The sequence below is a fragment of the Sceloporus occidentalis genome, unplaced genomic scaffold, assembly GCF_023333645.1.
Source record: "Sceloporus occidentalis isolate IW3139 unplaced genomic scaffold, rSceOcc1.0.p SCAF_5, whole genome shotgun sequence".
NCBI lineage: Eukaryota > Metazoa > Chordata > Lepidosauria > Squamata > Phrynosomatidae > Sceloporus > Sceloporus occidentalis.
In genome coordinates, this window is record NW_028316985.1 from 179,189,335 (window position 1) to 179,211,364 (window position 22,030).

The 22,030-nt window shown below is 42.7% G+C and overlaps 3 protein-coding genes across 4 annotated transcripts in view; 2 read left to right on the forward strand and 1 right to left on the reverse strand.

Annotated features, from left to right (window-relative positions):
• Positions 1–987: 987 nt before the first annotated feature.
• Positions 988–7,476, reverse strand: JCHAIN (joining chain of multimeric IgA and IgM). The gene is made up of 4 exons (XM_089526316.1): positions 7,328–7,476; positions 4,439–4,574; positions 2,086–2,166; positions 988–1,449 (listed from the first exon to the last, which is right to left on the reverse strand). Exons 1-4 carry the CDS (start codon positions 7,389–7,391, stop codon positions 1,251–1,253), a joined length of 480 nt encoding a protein of 159 aa, XP_089382442.1. The 5' UTR covers positions 7,392–7,476; the 3' UTR covers positions 988–1,250.
• A 5,035-nt stretch (positions 7,477–12,511) lies between these two features.
• UTP3 (UTP3 small subunit processome component) lies at positions 12,512–14,640 on the forward strand. Its single transcript, XM_089526317.1, has one exon. The coding sequence runs from the start codon at positions 12,798–12,800 to the stop codon at positions 14,223–14,225; it is 1,428 nt and encodes a 475-aa protein (XP_089382443.1). The 5' UTR covers positions 12,512–12,797; the 3' UTR covers positions 14,226–14,640.
• Positions 14,641–17,642: 3,002 nt separating this feature from the next.
• RUFY3 (RUN and FYVE domain containing 3) overlaps positions 17,643–22,030 on the forward strand; it is a 63,426-nt gene continuing 59,038 nt past the window's right edge. The window contains exon 1 of one of the 2 annotated variants that reach the window (XM_089526318.1): positions 17,643–18,060. In XM_089526318.1, coding sequence (XP_089382444.1) covers positions 17,742–18,060 — 319 coding nt within the window. In that variant the 5' untranslated portion in view covers positions 17,643–17,741. The remainder of the gene's footprint in view (positions 18,061–22,030) is intronic. The other variant, XM_089526324.1, reaches the window with a different exon arrangement.

Consider the following 22,030-nt stretch of genomic DNA (forward strand, 5'->3'; position numbering starts at 1 on the left):
CTGTGGATACCAAAATCCATGGATGCTCAACTCCTATTAAATACAAGAGCATAGTAAAATGATGTCCCTTATATAAAATGGTAAAATCAGGGTTTTCTATTTGGAATTTTATAGGTTTTAAAAACATTTTCAAGCCATGGACATGATTAGATGATTCTATGAAATCCGTGGAAAAGCAATCCATGGATAAGGAGGGCCAACTGTACAAATATTATATGTCATTTGATGTGTTATGCGTTTTACTGTTGTGCACATTATATATTTTCTGTTGCTGTAAAGTGCTTTGAAATGTTTAGATCCATTACAAATACTTGTAATTAAATAAATAAATAATCTGATGTCAACAAACACGCTTCTGCATAAACCAATTACTATATTACAAAGATACAATGAGTCTGCCATCCTTTTTCCTCCGAAGCAAATTGACTATAATTGACTAATTTCCTGCTGCCAAGCAAAAGAAGTAGGAATGGGGTGGGAAACAACAGAGATAAATAATGAAAATAAATAAAACAAAGGACAGGGAGATTGTAGTGATCGTTTTTTATCCTCTGGCATGAAAACTCTGGAATTGAGGTTCACAAAAATATTTTAGGGTCTTTCTGCATTAAGTAAGGGTGGGCATAGAGTGCAAAGGGCCACATATCACTATTTCTAATTGTCTCAGAGAACTGCAGGACCACATCATAGATGCTATGCTCTTGTTTCTTAATTGTATTTTTTTAATACACTGTCATCACTCCAAAATGAAACTAAGTACTTCTAAGATGTGGCCAGTTTCATACCAGTTGGAGAACCAACACAGACTCTCTGATTTGTAATGTTCAGTCCCAATGAAGTGACTGAGGGGATAATGAAAGATACATATTTATTGAGTACATATACTCAGCAGGTACTGTAAATAATACAGATGAGAAGGAGAAAATAAGTTTTATAAAGAGGAAGAAACTACAGCAGTTGAGGAGAGGAATGAATAAAAGGAAAGCATTCTGCAGATGCATCGAAAGAGTTTTATTTGTTTGTTTTAAGCACAGAGGTTAGCATGAAGAAGTCTCAGATGGTTAATTCTCTTACCCAAGAGACTTATAGTCCTATGAGGGGTATTCAAGGTTTATAACACTGATTTTTCAGTACCCATCACCAAACTATAATTCCCAGGATTACTTGGATTTACCCAGAAGTGGTGTAACAGCAACCCAAGTTTGTCTGATATGACACTGCCCCATATGGCCCTCCATAATGGCTGAGCTCTAATCCGCATAGCAGGAGTCAGGAGTCAAGGCTGACTCAATGGTCTTGGTCTCCCCACCATTGTTGAAGAGACATGGTGCTGTGTAGCACTTATTCCTGTCATAGGTGTAACAGGGTTCCTCTGGGTCACTGCACAGACTGCTCTGCCCAATGTTCTGCTGAGTCTTTGGATTGGTATCTGAATCGCATTTGTCACAGCTGAAACAGAGACAGCAGAGTAAAGGCATTAGTCAACAGATCTAACTAAAAGATCTTTACAGCACTTTTGAATACTACATTCTGATATTGGTTGGTTGGTTGGTTGTTTCATGGTTTGTTCATTTGCCCATCCATCTTCCTTCTCTGTTATTGATATAGAAGTATCAGCATTTACAAAGTTCTACTTACTTATTGCCTATACCTTGCAGGACCGGTCCTACCATTCCACTTTTCCCATTCCTGGTTTATATCCTGATTAGATGTAATAACTGCTGTGCAGATCAATGGTTCTCAGTCTTTGTCCTGCAGTTCAATTCCCTGGATCTCTGACCACAGGCCAAGGCTGAGGCTTTTGGGAGCTGAAGTCGTGGAGGACCATAGCTTGAGAACCACTGATGTAAATGCTTTGTGGGAAATAGCACCATCACATGGAGGACTGGCATGATAGATTGCCTGAAGGCAACAGTACAACTGTAAGTGAAACATTGCCAGATGTTAAGGAGTTCTCATGGTACTACATCTGTTACAACATCTAACAAGACATCTTTTCTGCAGCCACAAACATGCATTTGATCAGTTTGCAACCGTTATCAGTTTAGCCTTTTGGACCCAAGTACAAACAAAAGAAGCCCTTACAGTTTGGAGAGCTTGTAGATGAATTTGGTTCTCACTGGAGAGGTGGGGTCAGAGATGTTCTCCCTGGCTGTGAGGGGCACTCTGGAGAAGGCAAAGAAAAAGAAGAAGAATGACACAACAAACCAGTTCATTCAGAAGAAATGTACTAGAAACTCCACTGCTCTGGAATGAGAGGTTATCTCTCTAAACAGTGCATATGGCAATAATGTGGTCATGGATAAAATGCTAGCCAGAATCAAAATACCACTAAGGTAATCACTAGATGGCAAAGAACTAATGTTTATAATAGGCTGCATCCACACTGTAGGAATAATCCAGTTTGATACCACTTTAACTGTCATGGCTCAATGCTATCAAATTCTGAAAAATGTAGTTTGGTGAGATATTTATCCTTTTCTGTCAGAGAGTTCTCATACCACAACAAACTACAAATTCCAAGATTCCATAAAATGGAGCCATGGCATTTAAAGTAGCACCAATCTGGATTATTTCTGCAGTGTGGATGTATTGCAGTCATATTGACTTTTTAACCTGCTTCATCACAGTGCTTGGCTTGACCATCCATTATGAAGCCAAGCCCTCCCTCCAGTCCACCTGCCTTGGTCCAGGCCTTGGAGGTAGAGAGGAACTGCTGGACTTCTTACCCTTTCCCTCCACCACTCCCTTCTCCTTCTGTGTCATGTCTTTTTAGATTGTAAGCCCAAGGGCAGGGAACCGTCTAACCAAAAAGATTGCATGTATAGCGCTGTGTAAATTTACAGCACTTCATAAATAATAATAATAATAATAATAATAATAATAACAACTCATGTTCAGCTTGTAGTCTACTAGGATTCTCAGATCCCTTCATGCACTGCTGTCAGCCAAGTGTCACCCATCCTATATCTGGGCCTTTCATATATATATATATATTCTGCCTAAGTGTAGTATCTTACATTTCTCCCTGAATACATTCATTCATTCATTCATTCATTCATTCATTCATTCATTCAAATTAGTTTTGGCCCAACTCTCTAATCTGTTACTGTCATTTTAAATTCTGATCCTGTCCTCTGGGCTATTACCTGCCCCTCCTAATTTGGGGTCCCCTGCAAATTTGACAAGCATGCCTCCTCTTCCATTATCCAAGTTATGTTTTGCCATTGTGCCATTATGAGTTGGCTGTTCCAAATAGGGAATCCTTACAATTGATCTGGAGGTGAGTTCTCTCACTACCTGCAACAACCTGGTAACTGATAATCACCAGCTGCCCCTGTGGCTGAATCTTAGACTAGTCAGAAGAATAATTAGAAGGGGGAAACCACAAAACAAACTATCTGGGCACCTGAAAGACAATCAGTTTTATTAACAGCACTGTAGCAGTTTACTTGTTCAAAAGGTTTCTGGCTAAATTGTCAGTAAAATCGGTTAGGGGCATTATAAATTGGTTTTCATTGAAAAATCTGTTTTAATTTAAGTGATTCAAACTCTTTACTCTTCATGTTGAGAAAGATTAATTTGGCTATCACTGAAATTGGATCCAGATTTAGAAATGTGCCACAGAGGAAAAGGGAATACTCCCCTGAACAAATCTTGCCAAGAAAACCCATGATCAGGTCACCATAAGATGGACACAACTAGAAGGTACACAACAACAAATGGAGCTGGCCAGAGGCTTTCTTCTCTTCTTTATTCTGACATCAGGGACTCCATCCCTTGAAAATACTGTGGGGAGAACTGTGGCTTCATGGATAGGGCAGAATCCGCCCCCCCGGGTCAGGTGGAGATCCACTTGATCAGCAGAAGGCAGACCCTGGACCATAGTCGAAAGAGATCCTGAGTGATAGAGAATTGTGTTCTGTAGTCTAGTGCAGATTAACAGAAAGTATGGCCACTTGGCTGAATGTGGCCCATGAGCTGCCTTTTTGTGGCCCCCAAAGCTTTCCAATAAACCTTGAAAGGCCACAGACCTTCTCAAAATGAGGGGTGGGGGGAATCTAAACTAATTTTCACTCAACCTCCCAAACTACTAAAATTTCAGTTTGAATTTCCACCTCCTCTTCACAATTCCCTGAATTTTTTTTTTAAGGCTTATAAATCCAGCCATTTGGAGGTTGAATCCCAGAACTGGAAATGATGTCATTTCAGGTTGAATTAGGAGTGATTTTGGATTCCATCAGGCACATGAGCGGGTGTCAAAAGATGGAATCATGAACCCCATTATAAGTTCGCCATAGAAAGCATGCATGGAAGGGGAGGGAATAACTCATCTTCTCCAAATAAAGAGGGAGCATGTGATATCTCTGTTGTTCCCAGTTGTGCTTGTATCTATGTTGGTTACATGAGGATAGGGGGAATACAAGGTCCCACTTACATGATACGGATGTTTCTCTCCAAGACATCATCTTGAGGATTGTCTTTAGAAGGGACAAATTTCGATGTCACCTTTACACACTGACACTTGTTATCAACCAGGACCTTCTCTTCATCTTGTTCCAGCCCATAAAAAGCTAAAAACAAAAGGGTGGGAAAACATATTGATTGGGAGACAAAATAGAAAAGAAAATCCTTTGGTGTCATTTTGTCAGAGATTGGGAATACATATAGTTATTTCATGCCTCACACAATCATCATCATATGATATGGGCCACTTTCATATGATACAGTTACAGCCCTTTGATACCACTTTAGTTGCCATGGCTGCATCCTATAAAATTTTGAGATTTGTAGTTGCATGAAACATTTGATTGGATTCAAATGACAAGAAAAGAGATTTACATCATGAAAAACTTTTTCACTGTCAGGACTCTTTGGCAAGGGAACAGACTGTCTCGGGGATGGTGGATTTTCTTTGAATGGGCATCTTTCAGGAGTACTTTAATTGTGTATTCCTGCATAGCAGTGCATTGGACTCTAGCAGTTCCTTCCAATTTCAAAATTGTATAATTCTATGATTTAGAATTCTCTGATAGTGCCTTAGTGCCTCATGAAATCTACAGATCCGAAGATTCTTTAGGATGCAGCCATGACAGTTAAAGGGATATCAGAGTGCTAAAAATGTGTAGTGTGAAATAGAGCCAATTGTCATGCTATCGGTGTACACCAGTAATATTGAGATTCGCAACTGAAAGATACTAGAAGCCAAATTTAGGTTACTAGAAAGAAAACTGAAACTCAAGGTCTTCCAGGTGGCATTCTCAGGTTCAGATGATTATACTTCAAACAGATAATTGGGCTATAATAATAAGTAATATTTGAAGTCTTGTGCTAAGTTAGACCATTTGTCCACATAGCTGAATATTTTCTATTCAGCCAGTTGCAGCTTTCCAGTTTCTCAGGCAGAGGACCATTCCAGCTCTGAATTTTAAACTTGAGATACCAAGGATTAAACCTGGAGTCTTCTGCATGCAAAGCATGTGCTTTATCTTTCTTTATTTCCACAGCAGAACCCCACTTTCTAGCTGAGCAGAGCAAAGCAGGATAAGCAAGGTGTTATTTCTCCTTTTGTCCCTTCCAGAAACTTCATTCTAGCCCATCCGGCTATTTTGCCCATTCAGCTCTTCTCACTGATGGATCTCCTGTGTTTTTAATTATTCTAAGATGCAGAAATTCAACAGGTTTAGCTTTTAAAAATAAGTGATATCGATGAGGTTATCCTTTTTGAGAGATGCAATGAGAAAGGAAGATATCATCTACTGAAATTTTGCCTGCTACCCAGCTGTTAAAGATGCAGAATGCCTATCAGAATAAAGGTGGCAAGACTCCTCTGACCTTCTCCCTCTTAGTCCTTTGTACAAGACTTCATTTTATCATGATCACTTTGGGGGCTGTATGGGATTCATTTATTGTTGGGTTTGGTTCTTTCCTATAGGGCTTCTGAATATGCTCACATTATCTGACTACATTCATGAAACTAAACACAGCAAGCTAATTCACATCATGGAAAGTCAATAAGGAAAGTCTTAATAATAAGAATCGAATTAGAGCAGAATTGCTTGAAGCATGGCAGGCAAGCTGGTTAACTCTGAGTCTGAAACACTTGGCAATTCAAACTAAAAGAAGGAATCCATTTGGATTGGGAAAGCACCAAGACAGCTCCCACGCTAGATAAGATTCCCCTGTCCTCCAGATGTGTTGGATTGCAACTCCCACCACTCCCATTTTGGCTTGGGATGGTGGAGGTTGGGGTCCAACACATCTGGAGAAAACTACAAAAGATTAACTAATAAATAACAAATCAAATACTTCATCATTTGTGAGAACATTAGTGATTTCTATTTCAAAACACAGCTATAGAGGTGCACAATTTCCCCCCTTTATATCATAACAGAGTATTGTAGTAGGACAGAACAAGCATCTTCTCCCAATATTCCTTCTTTGAAAATGTCTGGTTTGGATTTCCCTGAATTGATGGAGCAGTTTTTAAACTGGCCTGTCATATTGTGGTACACATCCACCTTCATAGGTAACATATTATTTTTGATTTCATGGCACTCTATATCGATTAATACACAATTCCTCACAGCTGTACATTTAACAAAAGATAAGGCTTTGACCTCAAGGCTTTGACCTCAATGGAACTGACTTTTGGTCTGCAGAATTATTGCTTTCACTCACCAGGACAGTACTAAAAGACCACTTTAAAGAAAATCTATGTCACTTCACACAGCTCTTTGATTTGTATCTTTCTGTATCCTACAGGTTGAATCTTCCTTACCCAAAATGATTGGGATCAGAAGTGTTTTGGATTTTGAAGTCTTTCACATTTTGGAATATTTGTATAAATACAACAAGATATCTTGGAAATGAGACCAAAGTCTAAACAATAAAAAATTCATTTATTTTTCCCATACATCTTATATGCATAGCCTAAAGGTTTTAATAACTTTGTGCATTAAATAAAGTTTGTGTACATTGAACCACCAGGAAGCAAAGGCGTCAGTATCTCAGCCACCCATGCGAACAAGTTAGGATTTTGAAATTCCAGATAAGGGAGATTTAACCTATATTACATTTTATCCCACTCCCACAAGTGTGTCACCATCCTTAAATACTTTTCTGTTTGATATCAGTTTATCAGCATACCTGAGCAAATGGACTGATACCCACAAATGCTCATGATAAAATATACAGTAAATCAGTTAGTCTTAAAAGTGCTGCTAGATTCTTTTTCTCCTTTTCTTTTTTCTTCCTTATGCAACAACAGACTATTTATTTGAAAATACTATATATATTTTTGCTTTACCTGAGAAGTATCACATACCTGCTCCAAGAACCGCTCCCCAAAAGACTGCCAGAGCACCACACAACATCCAATAGCACTTCATCCTTAAAGTGTGTCCCTCTACCAAAGTGATGCCTGGAGCCACAGTCCACTGATTTTCCTAAAATACCCCTATCGATGACAAGCAACTCAGGCTGCTAAGGGTGGTGTAGTGCAGCCGGAAGCAATGAAACCACAACCTAATGCTGGTTTACTCATCAGGGAGGAAAAAAATGTTCTTAGAAAATTCTGCTGGGGGGGGGCAGGATTACAATATCCCCCCCTTTAAAAATCAGTTTCTATTATTATTATTTTTTAAATTACAAAAACAGAAAAAAGGCTTAATCTACAATGTACAGGTAAATAAGGGGAAGTTTTAAAAATAAAACACATTGGCTTGGAAGAGTATCTTTAGTAAGTTTTTTAGGGTTTTTTTTAACTTAATTTTTTAACTTAAATTATTGTTAATTTTTAAAGCTGTTTTAACCTGTTTGTATTATTTTTACTTATGGGAACATTTGATGTAGGCCATCGTCACGTAGAGTTTTTTATATCCAAATCCAGACTACACAACGGTAGCATTTTGAGTTCACTTTAACTGCCATGGGTTAGTTCTATGGAATTCTGGTGTGTGTGGTTGTATGAGATGCTTTGAATTCTCTGCCAGAAAACTGCACTTCAAGGGCATGAATTAGAAAATTATTCTAGCAAACACAAATCCCAGGATTCCATAGGCTGGAGCTATGGCAGTAAATGTGGCATCAAACTGCTGTAACTGGGCAGTGTGTATATATGCTATGTGATGCTTAGGACTTGAGTGTCCCCAGTAGTGTCACTGTCATTGGTGCCACTCAGTGCGGGTGTCCAGAAAGGGCTATGGTGGTGGTGGACTGCCCCCTGTCCATCCTGCTGCCTTACTTGCCTGCCCCCCCCCCCCGCCCAGCTGCCACCCAGCCAGATAACTGCTACGGGGGGTGATGCTCTGGCCTCTTGATGGTCCATTCAGAATCTGGCATGGCTGCTGGGTGGGCAGCCATGTGAGACTCTGAATGGAAGGTATCACCTCCACTATCAGCAGCCATTGATCACCAGCCCCACCAGGTGCACATCCCCTCTCTGTGGTGTCACCCATTGCGGTCCACACACTCCTCATGGTGCTTCTGAGTGTCCCCACATTAACAAATTCATATTGCTGCCAACAACTGGGAAGAGCTTATGGCTCAGAGATCTCTTTATGTTTTTGCCTTATCATTAGTTGGCCTTCTCTAGGGCCAATCCTCAGAAATTTCAGGAGTTAGAATCATATAGATGGAAGATACCCCAAGAACCATCCAGTACAATTGTCTGCCATGCAGGAATACACAATCAAAGCACCCCCAACAGATGGCCATCCAGCCTCTGTTTCAAGACCTCCAAAGGGAGTGTCTTCCACGGTTGAACAGCTCTTACTGCCTGGAAGATCTTCCTAATGTTGAAGTGGAATCTCTTTTACTGTTTGCTATAGAGTGTAGTATGCACTGCTTATAGAAGCGGACATTTAATTATTAGAAGAAAGGAAGGCTAATCATCGTTCTTCTAATAATCACTTGTACAGAAAATGCAGGCTGCAACTCCAGAAATTGCTGAGGACTGCCCCCGAAAGCCAATTAGTGACAATGCTGAAACACATTGGGATTTTTATAAATAAATAAATAAATAAATAAATAAATAAATAATGATTTTGACCATCACAGCATGTGGGATTTCTTATCCTTTCATTCTTCCACTGTGAATATGTGCTTTCCAGTAGTAAAAAGGTGTCGTTTTTGTTGACTTTCCGTTCACTTTATTTTCACGTTATTGCTGTTTGGAAGAAACGTCATCTGAAAAACATCCCGCATTTGCAGGTTTTTTTCTACTTTTTAAATCCTGTTTCTTGGGAGGATTTGTCTAGTCTGATAAGGTCCTAAAGAAAAGCTATCATGTGGCACAATAACAACCTGCCTTGCAGAGCCTGAGAATAACTTCTGATCAGAGCTTGGGAAAGCTATTTTTTTTTAGACTACGGCTCTCAGAATCTTTGTCATAATGGCTACTGGCTGAACTGTCTGGAGGATTTTGAAAGGTGCAGTCCGAAAAGTAATTTTTCCCTGCTCTGCTGAGCAAATTATATGAACTTTTTGGCTATAATTTCTTATACCTTGAAGCTAATTGGGGTTCATTTGAACTTTTCCAGTTCATTTGAAGATCCATAAGGGTGCCAGTGGCATCACTGGAGAGTGCAGGGGATGTGAACCCTAAAGGGAGAGGTGTGATACCTCTGCTTCTCAAACACCTACCTTTTGGCACAAATGGGCTGTGGCATTTGTTTGCTTCCCTTTAAATGCTTTAAGAGATGATGGGAGTGGGGTGAAGCTCGGTGGGAGGAGAAAGGAGAGGTCCAATTTTTAAAAATTAATGTTTCAAAATTTCAAAATTATTTTTTTTAATATTCTTTTAAAATTTTCTTTAAAAACATAACATTTTAGCCAAATATCACTATGTATATGTGAACACATTTAGGTTGTGCACATGATATTGTAATTTGAAGGTATACTTTTAATTTTGCTAGTTATTTATGTCACAACTGTTAGCATTACATTCAGTGGTATATGGGAATTACAATTAACGAGTAACATGAGTGCAAAAAAGCATGACTAAAAATTCTGCATGGTGTGAAATGGGAGGAGGTCAATGGGAAGGTGACATAATGAGTTACTGCACCAAGTGACACCAACCTTAGGGATGCTACTGATGAGTGCAATGCCTTTATTAGGCCAATTGAAAAGGGACTAAAATATAAAAGATTTTGCAATCTCCATCAGGCAAGGTGTTACGAAACGCTCTTATCTTCTCACTTGAAGAACAGAGCTGGGTGCTCAGTTGGCACTTGCTGTTGACTGAATGGGCTTGGGTGGATATCTTGGTGGGAGAGAGGGGTTGGAGTGGAATAAATTGCAGCATTTCAATGTGAATCACTTCTTTCTTACAATAATGAGAAGGGGAAGATTCCACCTCTCCTCCCCTTTCTTCACTGCTGAGTACAGTGGGCCCTTGGTATCCGCTGGATTATTGGATACCAAAGACCCCCTGTGGATACCAACATCCATGGATACTCAACATTAGGAAGAACTTCTTGACAGCAAGAGCTGTTTAATAGTGGAAGACACTGCCTTGGAGAGTGGAGGAGTCACTTTCTTTGGAGGTTTTTAAGCAGAGGCTGGATGGCCATCTCTCAGGGATGCTTTGATGGTGCGTTCCTGCATGGCAGAATGGGGTTGGGCTGGATGGCCCTTGGGGGGGTCTCGTCCAACTATGATTCTAGATAGATAATTATGCGGTCATAGCTCAACAAATATGATTCTGATTCTCTCAAGCCCCATTGGTATGTTAGCTCAGCAGAGTCAGTGATGTGCCTCTTTCCTGTGTCAACTCTATTGTGGACAGATTATTTAAACACATTTCCTTGCTTGGCCACCCTGACAGTTCCACTTCCTTTCCTTTACTCAGTAGGAACGTTATTCTAGATGAGCCAGCCTTTACTCGATTGCAAGGGTTGCACCTGTTCTGCGGTATTTTTAAAAATAAACCACCACCTGGGCACTTCTTTTGCATAGATCGGTCATAGGGTTTGGGATGGGGCAGCAGCTCACTTCTATCAGTTTCCTTCATCCTTTGCATCGCATCATCCAAATGAGAGTAGTTGCAATTTATCTCTCTATCCTCTGCATCATACTGTATTTAATTGACATAAAGAAAAGCATTAAGAAAAGTGCTCCTTCAGAAAATAGTGCCTGTGATGGAATATAGTAGAAGAGGAAATAAAGAGGGCCCTCCACATTTGCTGGGGTTAGGGGCACAGGTCTCCTGTGAAGTGTGTTTTTTAATTTGTTTTTTTCACATTCACCCCTAACCGCAGTGAATGTGGAGGGACCATCGTATTGTTGGCCTTTCACATTGGTGGCTTTGGCTTTTGCAGATTTGATTATGTTCTCTAGGAATCTCTAGATCCTCCAGCATGACTCTATGGCCAACTTTCACCACAAAAGTCAAAGCTGCAAATGTAAAGGGCCAACTGTATAGTGTAAGGTGTTACAGGCTTCGTAAGCCTCTCTCTTTCCTTCTAATACACACAGAGTAAAGTGTGCCAAAAACATGATAAACAACCACTGGAATCTCCAGAAACCTGGTGTAGGGATGGACAATGGATGAGCAAATATATGTTTCTATACTTCCTTCCCTTGCATTTATGGTGGGAGTATAGACACTTTTAAAAAACAGAAGCAGTGTAGTGCATTATTTATTTATTTACTTATTTATTTGCTTTATATTCTTCCTTTCTTCCAAAATGGGGGATGGCTTATTGTTATCGTTTTCTGCCTTTAAGAAGTTTCCAACTTCTGGGGACCCTATCTTTGGGTCTTCTTTGCAAGAGTCGTTCAGAGGAAGCTTTCCATTGCCTTCTGCTGAGGCTGAGAGAGTGTGACTTCTTGCCCAAGGCCACCCAATAGGTTTCCATGGCAGAGCTGGGAATCGAACCCTGGCCTCCAGAGCCCTGGTCCAACACCGAAAAGCTGGGCCAAACTAAAGCATTAATTATAAAAGTTTAATTTAAAAAATAAGGATACTAATATTAAAACGTAAGTTAAAAAGAGCATAATTCGAAGCATTTAAAGATTAAAAACAATTAAAACACCACACTACACAGTGGTTTGAGCGTTGGAGTATGACTCTGGAGACCAGGGTTGGAGTCCCAGCTCAGCCATAGAAACCTATTGGGTGACCTTGGCCAAGTCACACTCTCTCAGCCTCAGGGGAACTCAATGGCAAGCCTCCTCTAGAGAAATGTTGCCAAGGATAGGAAACGACATGAAGGAAATTGTTGGGGAATTGTGGGAGGTGTAGTCCAAAAAAGAACCTCTCCTTTCTACATGTAATCCATGGCTAGCGGCTGCGTCCAACGATGAGCAAACCCATGAGGTTTACGCATGCGCAGTGTGTCACTCAGCCAGCTTCCTCCCCCTGCCCGCTAGGTGGCGCCATCTCGTCGCCCGACTACGGCTTTCAGCCGCTTCTCTATGATCGCGGCCGAACTAGAGTGCCCCCAAGAAACCGGAAGTACGTGGCACAGACCGGACGTATCCTTGAAAACTGGGTGGACCACCCCGGAAGTGAAGCGCCTCGAGTGTGGAAAACGAAACCAATATTAACAACAACAGCAACGACAACAATAATAATAATCGGTCGAAATCCCAGACTACCCTCACGGCCTTAAATCCCCCATTATTGGGCGTTCTCCGACAGGGGAAAACCTTCCTCTATGGTAACCGGAAGCGGAAGTACACATTAGTGCCACCTGACCGCCAACCCGGAAGTAGTATTCTTGAGAGGTAGCGTGTGCTGATTAAAAGGGGTGAGCTTCTCCTACCCCTGGTTCTCATTCTCTGCGTTGATGGGGAAGGCGCGTCGGAGATCCGCCCGGGGCTCGAAGGCCTCGGAGCCTCGGGAGGAGGAGGAGAAGATGGAGGAGCCGGAGCCGGGGGCCGCTTTGTGTGTCACGGAGGAGGCAGATGACTTCCACGAGCGGCGCCTGGAGGAGGCGGTTCTGGCGGCTCTGGGCAGCGAGGAAGAGGAGGAGGAGGAGGAAGGGGAGGAGGAGGAGGTGCTGGGGCTGGAGCTCTCAGAGGAGAATGAGAGCGAAGGAGACGAGGAGGAAGAAGGGGATGGGGACGACATGGAGAGCGACCTGGAGGAGCAGCGGAGGGGGTCCGGCCTCCCCGACGACCTCGCCTGGGGCCAGCGGAAGCAGCTCTACTACGGCAGTGACTACGGCAAAGCGGCTGCCCACCGCCCCAAAGCTCCCAAGAAGAGCAAGGAGGAAGCCGAGGCGGAGGAGCTGGAGGAAGAGGAGGAGGCCCAGGCCATTCGCAGGAGGCTGGCAGAGAGCCTGGGTGAGGAGGACTACGGCCTGGATTTGGTAGAGGCTTACGCCGGGGCGGCGGAGGCACCAAGTGAAAAGGAGTCAGGGCAGAAGATTGCCAAAGATTTGGAGTCTCTTTCTCGAAAAGAGCGCCTGAAGTTGCTGAGGAAGGAGTCTCCGGAGCTGCTGGAGCTGATTCGGGACTTTGAGGCCAAGATGAGGGAGCTCAGAGATGAACTTGAGCCCCTGGCGAAGCTGGCAAGAGATGGAGTCATCCCTGAAGGCAGAGGCAGCCAGTACTTGCAGACCAAATACCACCTCTATCTGAACTACTGCTGCAACATCAGTTTTTACTTAGTGCTGAAAGCCAAAAGGATCCCAATCCACGGCCACCCGGTCATCGAAAGGCTCGTGGCGTATAGGAACCTGATCAACGATTTGGGAACGGTGGACCAAAAGCTGTCTATGGAAATCCGCCTGCTGCTTAATGAGTCCCAAAATGGGGTGGAAGGTAGGAAGAAGCCCAAGAGGAGAAAGTCTGTCGATAAACCAAAAACCATTTGCAAGGTTTCTGACGGCAAAGCTGATGAAGAGCCGACGGATGATTCGGAGTTAGATGAGGAGGCTGCTCTGAATTATTATAAGGAGATGGAAGAAAAAATAAAGCAGAAGAGAAAGAGGGGACACGAAGAGGCAGAAGATGAGGGGAAACTGATTATGGAAGAGGAACTACAGGGAGAAAAGAGGAGTGTGACATACCAGATTGTCAAGAACAAAGGCCTCACCCCCAAAAGGAAGAAGATCGATCGCAACCCAAGAGTTAAGCATCGTGAGAAGTTCAGGCGAGCCAAGGTTCGTAGGAAGGGCCAGGTTCGCGAAGTACGGAGAGAAGAACAAAGATACGGAGGCGAACTTTCTGGCATCCGCGCAGGGGTTAAGAAAAGCATTAAGCTTAAGTGATTCACTTGGCACAACTTTTTTACAGGTTGAAAACCATGGATGTAAGCTGAATAAATATCTTTTTTTAAAAGCAAGCAAACACACCTGAAGTACTATGTGTTCATATTAAGAACAACAATCTGGAATTATTTGCTTATTTAAAGGGTTGTGTCTAGTAATGTGATCCTTCCAGATATTTTGGACTTCACTTCCCAGGATCCCAGACAACTGGCCAAGGTAGCTGAGGCTTCTGGGAGTTGAAGTCCAAACCACTTGGAGAGTTTGGGGATCACTGAGCAGAAGGTGCTTCCTCTAGTATTCTCCAGTCTCCCATACTATTTTATGTTTCCAGCAAGCTGCGTTTGAGGTGAGAGCCGCAGTAATGGGGGAAGTAAGAGGAAACCTGAAGCAGTGATTTGGGTGAGAAGAGCTTTCCATTAATTGAAAGCTACCATAGTCTGGAGAGCATCCTTTCTCTTTCTCCTCCCCCCCCCAGAGTACTTTAATTTTCCATCATCCTTTTCTTTTATTATGTCTACCAGCTTATCTGTTTTATGGGCCCTAGATTGTCCTCAGTGGGTGGGCCCTAGGATGTTCCAGATAAAGTTCTGGTTCTCACAGTTCTGCTTGCAAAATTATTTTAAGATCTATGCTGGAGAAACAGTAAACAAAGAATGTCAGTGCCCTTGTCCTGTATTACCTCATTTGTTGTAGAGCATGAAGATTTCTCATGGACAAGGCAATGCTGACTATTTGGAAATTCCTTAAAACTTTCCTTATTCTCAGCTTTGCTGTGCAGTATTATAGCTCTAGTTCTTAACATCATGCCCATATGTGATAGACCCGTGAACAGATGTTTAAAGTATCCTCTCATCAGTTGGTACACCACTATTCAGTTTGGAATAATTGTTATGTACAAAGTGACACATTATTTTTAAAAGAATTATAAAATCCTATCTCAGAATTGGAAGTTACTGTAGTTGTGTAAAGCTACTGCTCAGTGTAGGATGTTATGTTGTCTAGCCTTCACAGCTTATTGTCTCTCAAGATAGTTTGTCCCCTTGTTGGACAGGTTTCTGTTATTAATACCCTTCTAATATTTAATGAGGTCTCCATTGCAATTTCCACCCCTTTGTAGGGGTGGAAAGGAGGTAGCTTACCACACAAAATTCATGGGGTTTGGCTCCTTGGAGATTAGTCCATGCAATGTTTAGAACACAGTATGCAACAGGCAAACATCACATCATAATTCCCCTATATGATGGGTCTGTAACTGAAAATCAATCAACACATAAAGCAACATTCCTCAATCTAGTGCCTTCCAGATGTTTGAACAAATCACAGTATTCCCAATCACTGCCTGCACTGGATGGGAGATTTGAAGGCAAAGCATCAAGACTAGAGGGAACCAGGTTGGGGGAAGCATGGGAAAACTGTTTGTTAAACACACTTGTGGACATTTATCTGACTCAGGGCAAACTCATCTTTGTTCAAGCCATGAGAAGGTCTGATGTGTACCTTTCTGTGCTCACGGAATAATAAGTTAGGGCAGGATTGGGTAAGCTTGTCCATATACTGTTGGACTGTGATAACCAGGAATTGTTTCCAGTACTGCCAACAGTGAGGTAAGATAGGAGTTGCAGTCCTACATCTGGAGTGTCTCAAATTGTCCTGATGTAATGTTATGGAACAGAAATCCTATCTTTATGTGAAACCTAATGAAGTGTAATTGCCAGTCATTGTTTTGGGAATACAACTTCACAATCTTTCACCATTGCACTTCTCCTTAACCAGAAAGGCACTGATTCTTGTGAGAAATCCCATGGGGTTTATTAATGGAAGATATAACTATTTAATCTCATTCCTGTTGTATAAAAGGGACTTTCAACAGGTGAAGGCACTACTCATGCAGGGGTTTTACACAACTTGTCATTAGGCTTGCTCAACAAAGCTTATGTAGCTTCTATTAATCTACAGATGTGCTTTAAAGTATTTGGAAAATAAAATAAATAAATCGGTGGATACAGTGAGCTGAATGTAATAGTAACATGGAAGTTTATCCAGAGATAATAGGAGAGTGGGTGGTGGCAAGTTTGATTAGACTGATAGAATGTAATGGCTTTGTGGCAAGTTGGGGTGCTAGTTTCCTGGAGATGATGCATGGATGACCCCCCCCCCCTCCAGCAGTGGTCAGAAAAATCATTTGATGATGGACCTGGATCCATCACCACAGCGGCTAGTCCTCTTATCTGGGGGAGGGCAAGAAATGAGCCCCACAGTGGCCAGCCTTCCCCATTTCAGCTCTCATTTATGGATGGAGAACTGAAGCCCTAAGTGCCCATCCCCTCATTTAAGAAGGGGCAAGAACTGGAGCCCTCAGTGGGCAACCTCCCTCATTTGGAAGCAGCCAGGGTCCCTCATTTGGGGAGAAGAAAAGCCTCCCTCAGCTCCCCTCATTTAAAGGGGGGGGGGGTTTATGAGAACTGAAGGCCAGCCCCTCTCATTTGGAAAGGAGCAAAATTAAGAACCGCCCCAATTTAAGAAGGGGCAGCAACTGAACCCTCCGTGGCCACTGGCCTAATTTGGGGAAGGGCCCAGAAGCCACATTTGGGGAGTGGAAGAACAGCCCCCAAAGCAAGAACTTGGTGGCCCTCCCTTCCTTGCAGATCCCTTTCAGAACCAGGGGGGCCCAGAAGCCCCTTTGGGAAGGAAAGAGAGTTTATTCAGCTGCAGCTGTCTCCAGAGGGAAAAGACCCTCCCAAACTCTGGAGCCCAAGTTTATTAAGTCTCCTATAGTACTTTGAACAAAGAAAACTACAAATTACATCCCTTGGTTCTAGGCAAGTTAAACATGTGCAGCTCTTGCCCTCCTCACTGGGTGCCAGGAACATGCTTCCCTCTCCTTTGTTGCTCTGCATTGTACCCTTTTGATTTGGGGCAGCAACAACTTGCCTCAGGAGCCCCTTCAAGGTTCCCCCTCCGAGAGCAGAGGAGCTGAGCTGATGTCTGTCCTGCAGGCAGCCCTTGCCTATGAAGCTGTCCATGTCTCCTTCGGAAAGGGCCAGGGGCAGCTCCCCCAAAGCGACCCCCCGCTCCTCAGGGGCCAAATGCCTCCTCTTTCGGAGACAGGCAGCCAAGCCATTAAAGCAGGGAAGAGAAGCGCCCTCGGAGGCCATTCTCTGCTTGGGAAGAAAAGGGGCATATTGAATCAGGGGCCCAGCTGCGCTCATTCCCCAAGAACTCTCTTCTTTCGGGGGAGCGAGGGACGGGCCTGGCGCCCTGGGTCCGGCCCGGAAGAGCAGGGCCTCCTTCTCCTCCTGGCAAGCCGGGCCGGGCTGTCTGTCTGTCTGTCCGGGGCGTGGCCGCCGGGGCGAGGGGCGGCGGAGCGGGCGAGGCCAGTGCTACTCCACCTCGGGGCTGCTGGCGGGGCCTGGGCCTGTTCTTGCGAGCCTCCTCCTGGCGCTGAGAAAGGAGCAGAAAAGTTGCCCTTGCTTGCTTGCTGAATCCCGAGGGAGAGGAGAGTGTTGTTCGGAGAGGATGGAGCGGAGGCTGAGCAGCCCCGAGCGAGACGGCGGGGAAGAGGAGCCGTCCGAGGAGGAGGAGGAGAGCGAGGGCGAGGCCCCTCCGTCGTCCTCCTCGCCGCCCTTCTTCCTGCTCTACCCCGGGCCAGGGGCGGCGGCGCCGGGCTTCCAGCCCCAGAGCGCCTGGAGGGCCGCCCCTTCGGGCCCCTGCTCCGCCGCCACCGCCGCCGGGCTCCCTCTGCCCGTCCTCCTCAGCTACGCCGCCTCCGCCTCCGCCGGGCCCCAGGGCAGCCCCGGCCCCGGAACACAGCACCTCCGACGCCCAGGCAGGAGCCGTGAGTAGCCGACCAGGTCCCCCGGAGCCCCACCACGCCCCGAGAGAGAGACAGAGAGAGAGAGACAGAGACAGAGAGAGCCATATATACACACCAATACACACACACACACCATACACACAGTCATACATCCACCCACACATACACACACACTCATATACACAGATATACACATGCATCCAGCTCCCCCATAGATATAGATATATATACACACACACACACTAATACAGACATGCATACACACAGACACTTATATACACACAGATATATATATATATACACACACACACACACACACACACATAGATTTATGCACACATAAATTCACATATATACATCCTATATACACACAGACATATATACATATAAAACATATCCAGGAATAGCAGTGTTTTTCCATATAGCAAAGTAAAGTCACATCTAAAATCATCAAAACCTTTATTCTTTGTTGTTGTGTGTCTTCAAGTACTTTCGACCCTAAGACAAACCTGTCAAGGGGTTTTCTTGGGCCATCCAAAATGCATATATATATATATATATATATATATATATATATATTGTGTGTGTGTTTTCCTTGGCCCAGTAAAGCTATCCCTGTTTTGTAGGTTATTGGATGTTACTGTACACATGAACATCTATATATACATGTATATCCAAATATACACATGTATATTTATATGTACACACACACACATATATATGAATACTGCTGTTAAATACACACACATGTGTAATATATGCATACAGGACATGCCCATCCAGACACACACATGCGCATGTATATACATATACGGTATATATATAGAGAGAGTATGTCAGACAAACATTTGCACACAGTTGTGTGTTTCCACCTATTTCCCCCTGTTTTATTAGACCATTGAGACCATATTTCAGGGAAGAAAAGATCTTCCTGTTACTTTTAGGGCTTCTTTCTTTCTTTCTTTCTTTCTTTCTTTCTTCTGGGCATCTTACTTTGCTCGCCCTTCCTCCAGCTGTTCAGTAATGACTCCCACTTGTTCCGTTTCTTCATTCCCTCTCCATCATCTGTAATCTTATTTATAAAGTCTACTCATTGCCTATCAAACTAAAAACGGCAACTGAGGTTATTGCAATCAAGGCAAACCGAAAAGAAATGTGTAGTGTCTCTAGCAAGGAAATCCTACAGCTCTACAGTTTTTGTCATTTCACTGGGAAATGACTCCGTGGGACTTGCTGCCCAAAAAGCGTACCTAGGCTTTCAGCTCTCCTTTTGGATCTCTTCTTTCCCCCTAAAATTAGCTCCTCGCCTTTTAGAGTACAATTGTTTTCTTCCTTTTCAAAGAAGAGAACACAAAAAACCCATCATTCTCATCTGTGATAGGAACAGAAAGTCTTGGCTCCTCTTCAGCATGTCACTGCGTTTAACGGGATTAAAAATAAATGCTTCAACCCACTGCCTGAATATTGTTATTGTCATCGTCGTCATCATCATCAACATAGATGCGCCTTAGTGTTGGCCATAAGTCTGAAATGACTTGAAGTCACACAAGAATGGCAAATAAAACACAGTTTAATTAAGGGTTTCATCCTTTGTGTCTTTAGAGGAAGAACAACAAACGAGTGACTGTTTTGACTGCTTTGATTTTGATGATATGAAGCATGGGATAAGACAGGCGATCAATTAGAATCCATGGACATAGTAATCTCATGGTGTTGAGCTTCTCCTAGTCTTGACTCTGGAATACTATGGGTTTTTAACTAGATTGTTATTGTTATTATCTTTATATAGCACATAGTGTTTTATAGAAATTCCCACGCACAAAAGCAGTTGCCCCGACAGAACATTTACTCTGGTGTTTAGTGTTGTCACACAGTGTAACGTCTTCTCAAATGTGAGTGGGTTGATGATTCTCAAAACCAGTGGCTCCCAAATTTTGGTCCTCCAGATGTTTTGGAGTTCAGTTCCCAGAATCCCCAGCCAGCCTTGGATAGTGGCCCCCTTTTACCAGCCTCCGCTTTTCTTATGATTTCCAATGTAGTGGCCAAACATATAGATCCATGTGTCTTTAATATGCTTGTGAGTAGTGCTGAGACAAGCCTATCTGCTTTCCCCTTTCCTCTTTATTTTACTGTTGCTGTTTGCGCATGCTGAAGAAATTCCTGAGGCAGGTGCTGTTTAGCTTACCTGTTGTAGGCAGGTCTACACAGCTAGAATAGGATCAGATAGACTAGACTCTCATTCTTTACCAGCTCAGGCTTTACTGATTTGTTTGCTGCAGACATACTGTTGCAGCCCAGCACGAAAAGTCTGTGTTTCTTGCCCTCACCATCTTCCCAATGCTGATGCTGCTAAAAACCTTCCAGCTAGACAGAAGATGAAAAGGGAAATGGAGCTAAGAAGGCAAAAACAAAAGATACTGTTTTTATTTTAATACAGGCTTTATTAATGCCTGTATTAATGTGTTTTCCTTTCTAAAAATGTATCTTTTATTAGTTTTCATGGTTTTGATTATTTGTGGATTTGATTAATATGTTCTCTCTAGGAATCCTTAGGTCTTCCAGAGAAATTCTGCTGGAAATTGACCATAGAGTTGTGCTGGAGGATCTAGAGATTACTAGGGAAAACACTTCTCTAAGCATTTGTAGGTCCTCCAGCATAATTCTATGGCCATGCTGACCATAGAGTTGCACTGGAGGACCTAGAGTTTCCTAGAGAGGTGGTTTCTCAGGTTAAAAAAGTATTGCTTTTTTTAATTTGTGGTTTTTCAACATTCACGGGGGTCCTTCGCCCATAACCCCAGCGAATGTGGGGGACCCACTGTAGTTTAATTCCATTTTAATTGTCACTTTTGTAAGTTTTTAATTGCACTGTGCTTTTAGACTGTAAGCTGCTTTGAGTCCAGATTTTTGGGGGAAAGCAGGATATGAATAAATATATTATTAATAATAATAATAATAATAATAATAATAATAATAATAGGTGCAGGGAAAGTCTCTTGTGGAGGGTATGCCACAAGAGGGGTGGCACTGTCACTTTGGTTGCTATCTCACTTATTTGTGATGGCGGTGGGCATCCCAGAAAAGAGCTTCTTAAGCCATGTAGGGTTTTGAAGGTATTGAAGGTAAGTGCTTTGAACTGAGCATGGAAGAGAACTGGAATTAATTATGAATGGTATCTGTACATAGCAGAGGTTAATCACAGTGCTGATGTACCAGTTTAACCTGTCCAGTGGCATATACACTTCCTAGCTTACAAATTCTTGAACACTTAATGAAGTGTTATGCTAATCTTTGCCAAGCCTTTGAAAGTTAGATAATTATCTGTGTTAAGCAGAATTAAAACTGAGGCAGAGAGTTATGGTAATTGCTCTTTCTGAAGCCAGAGGAAGAGGAGGCAGAAGTAGTGCTTGAATTTGATAATTCTTATAAAACCTTGCTTTTTTGTGAGCTGTAGATTTGTAATATAAAATTTATATCATGCTACAGCAGTGGTTCCAATTTGTTAGACAGTGTGAAGACTTTGGATAATATAGTATATGGGCTGCCATTGTGTTTCCCCCCCCCCTGTTCCTTTCATGATCATTTACCATCTTTTTAAATTGATGTTTTTTGTCCATGTCACAAAATTGGCCTTAGTATATATCTAAACTGAATAGTCAAAGGTGAGTTCTGTGCCACATAAAATACATTTCCAGCAGGAATAAGAATCATGTTGTCCTTAAGATGTTGTTGGATTGCAATTCACAGATGCTTTAGGCAATAGAGCCAGTGGTAAAGAATGCTGGGTGTTGCAGTCCAACATCATCTGAAGGGCTCCATAGTTTCCACCCTTGATTTTTCAATTCGAGTTTTCAGTTCCAACTAGAAAAGACTCGATGAAATTTATGGCTTAACAAATTCCCATTGGTTTAGTGGGTCTACTTTATTTGAGTCTATTAATTGGATTTAGGTCTTAACATTCTCTAGGATTACATGTAAAAGAGGAGCCAAT

Coding starts and splice junctions, on each gene's coding strand:
- JCHAIN (XM_089526316.1), bottom strand. CDS start 7,391: ATGAAGTGCTATTGGATGTTGTGTGGTGCTCTGGCAGTCTTTTGGGGA. Junction 2,167..4,438: donor GAGAGAAACATCCGTATCAT/GTAAGTGGGACC, acceptor TGCCTTCTCCAG/AGTGCCCCTCACAGCCAGGG. Junction 1,450..2,085: donor ATCTACAAGCTCTCCAAACT/GTAAGGGCTTCT, acceptor TCTCTGTTTCAG/CTGTGACAAATGCGATTCAG.
- UTP3 (XM_089526317.1), top strand. CDS start 12,798: ATGGGGAAGGCGCGTCGGAGATCCGCCCGGGGCTCGAAGGCCTCGGAG.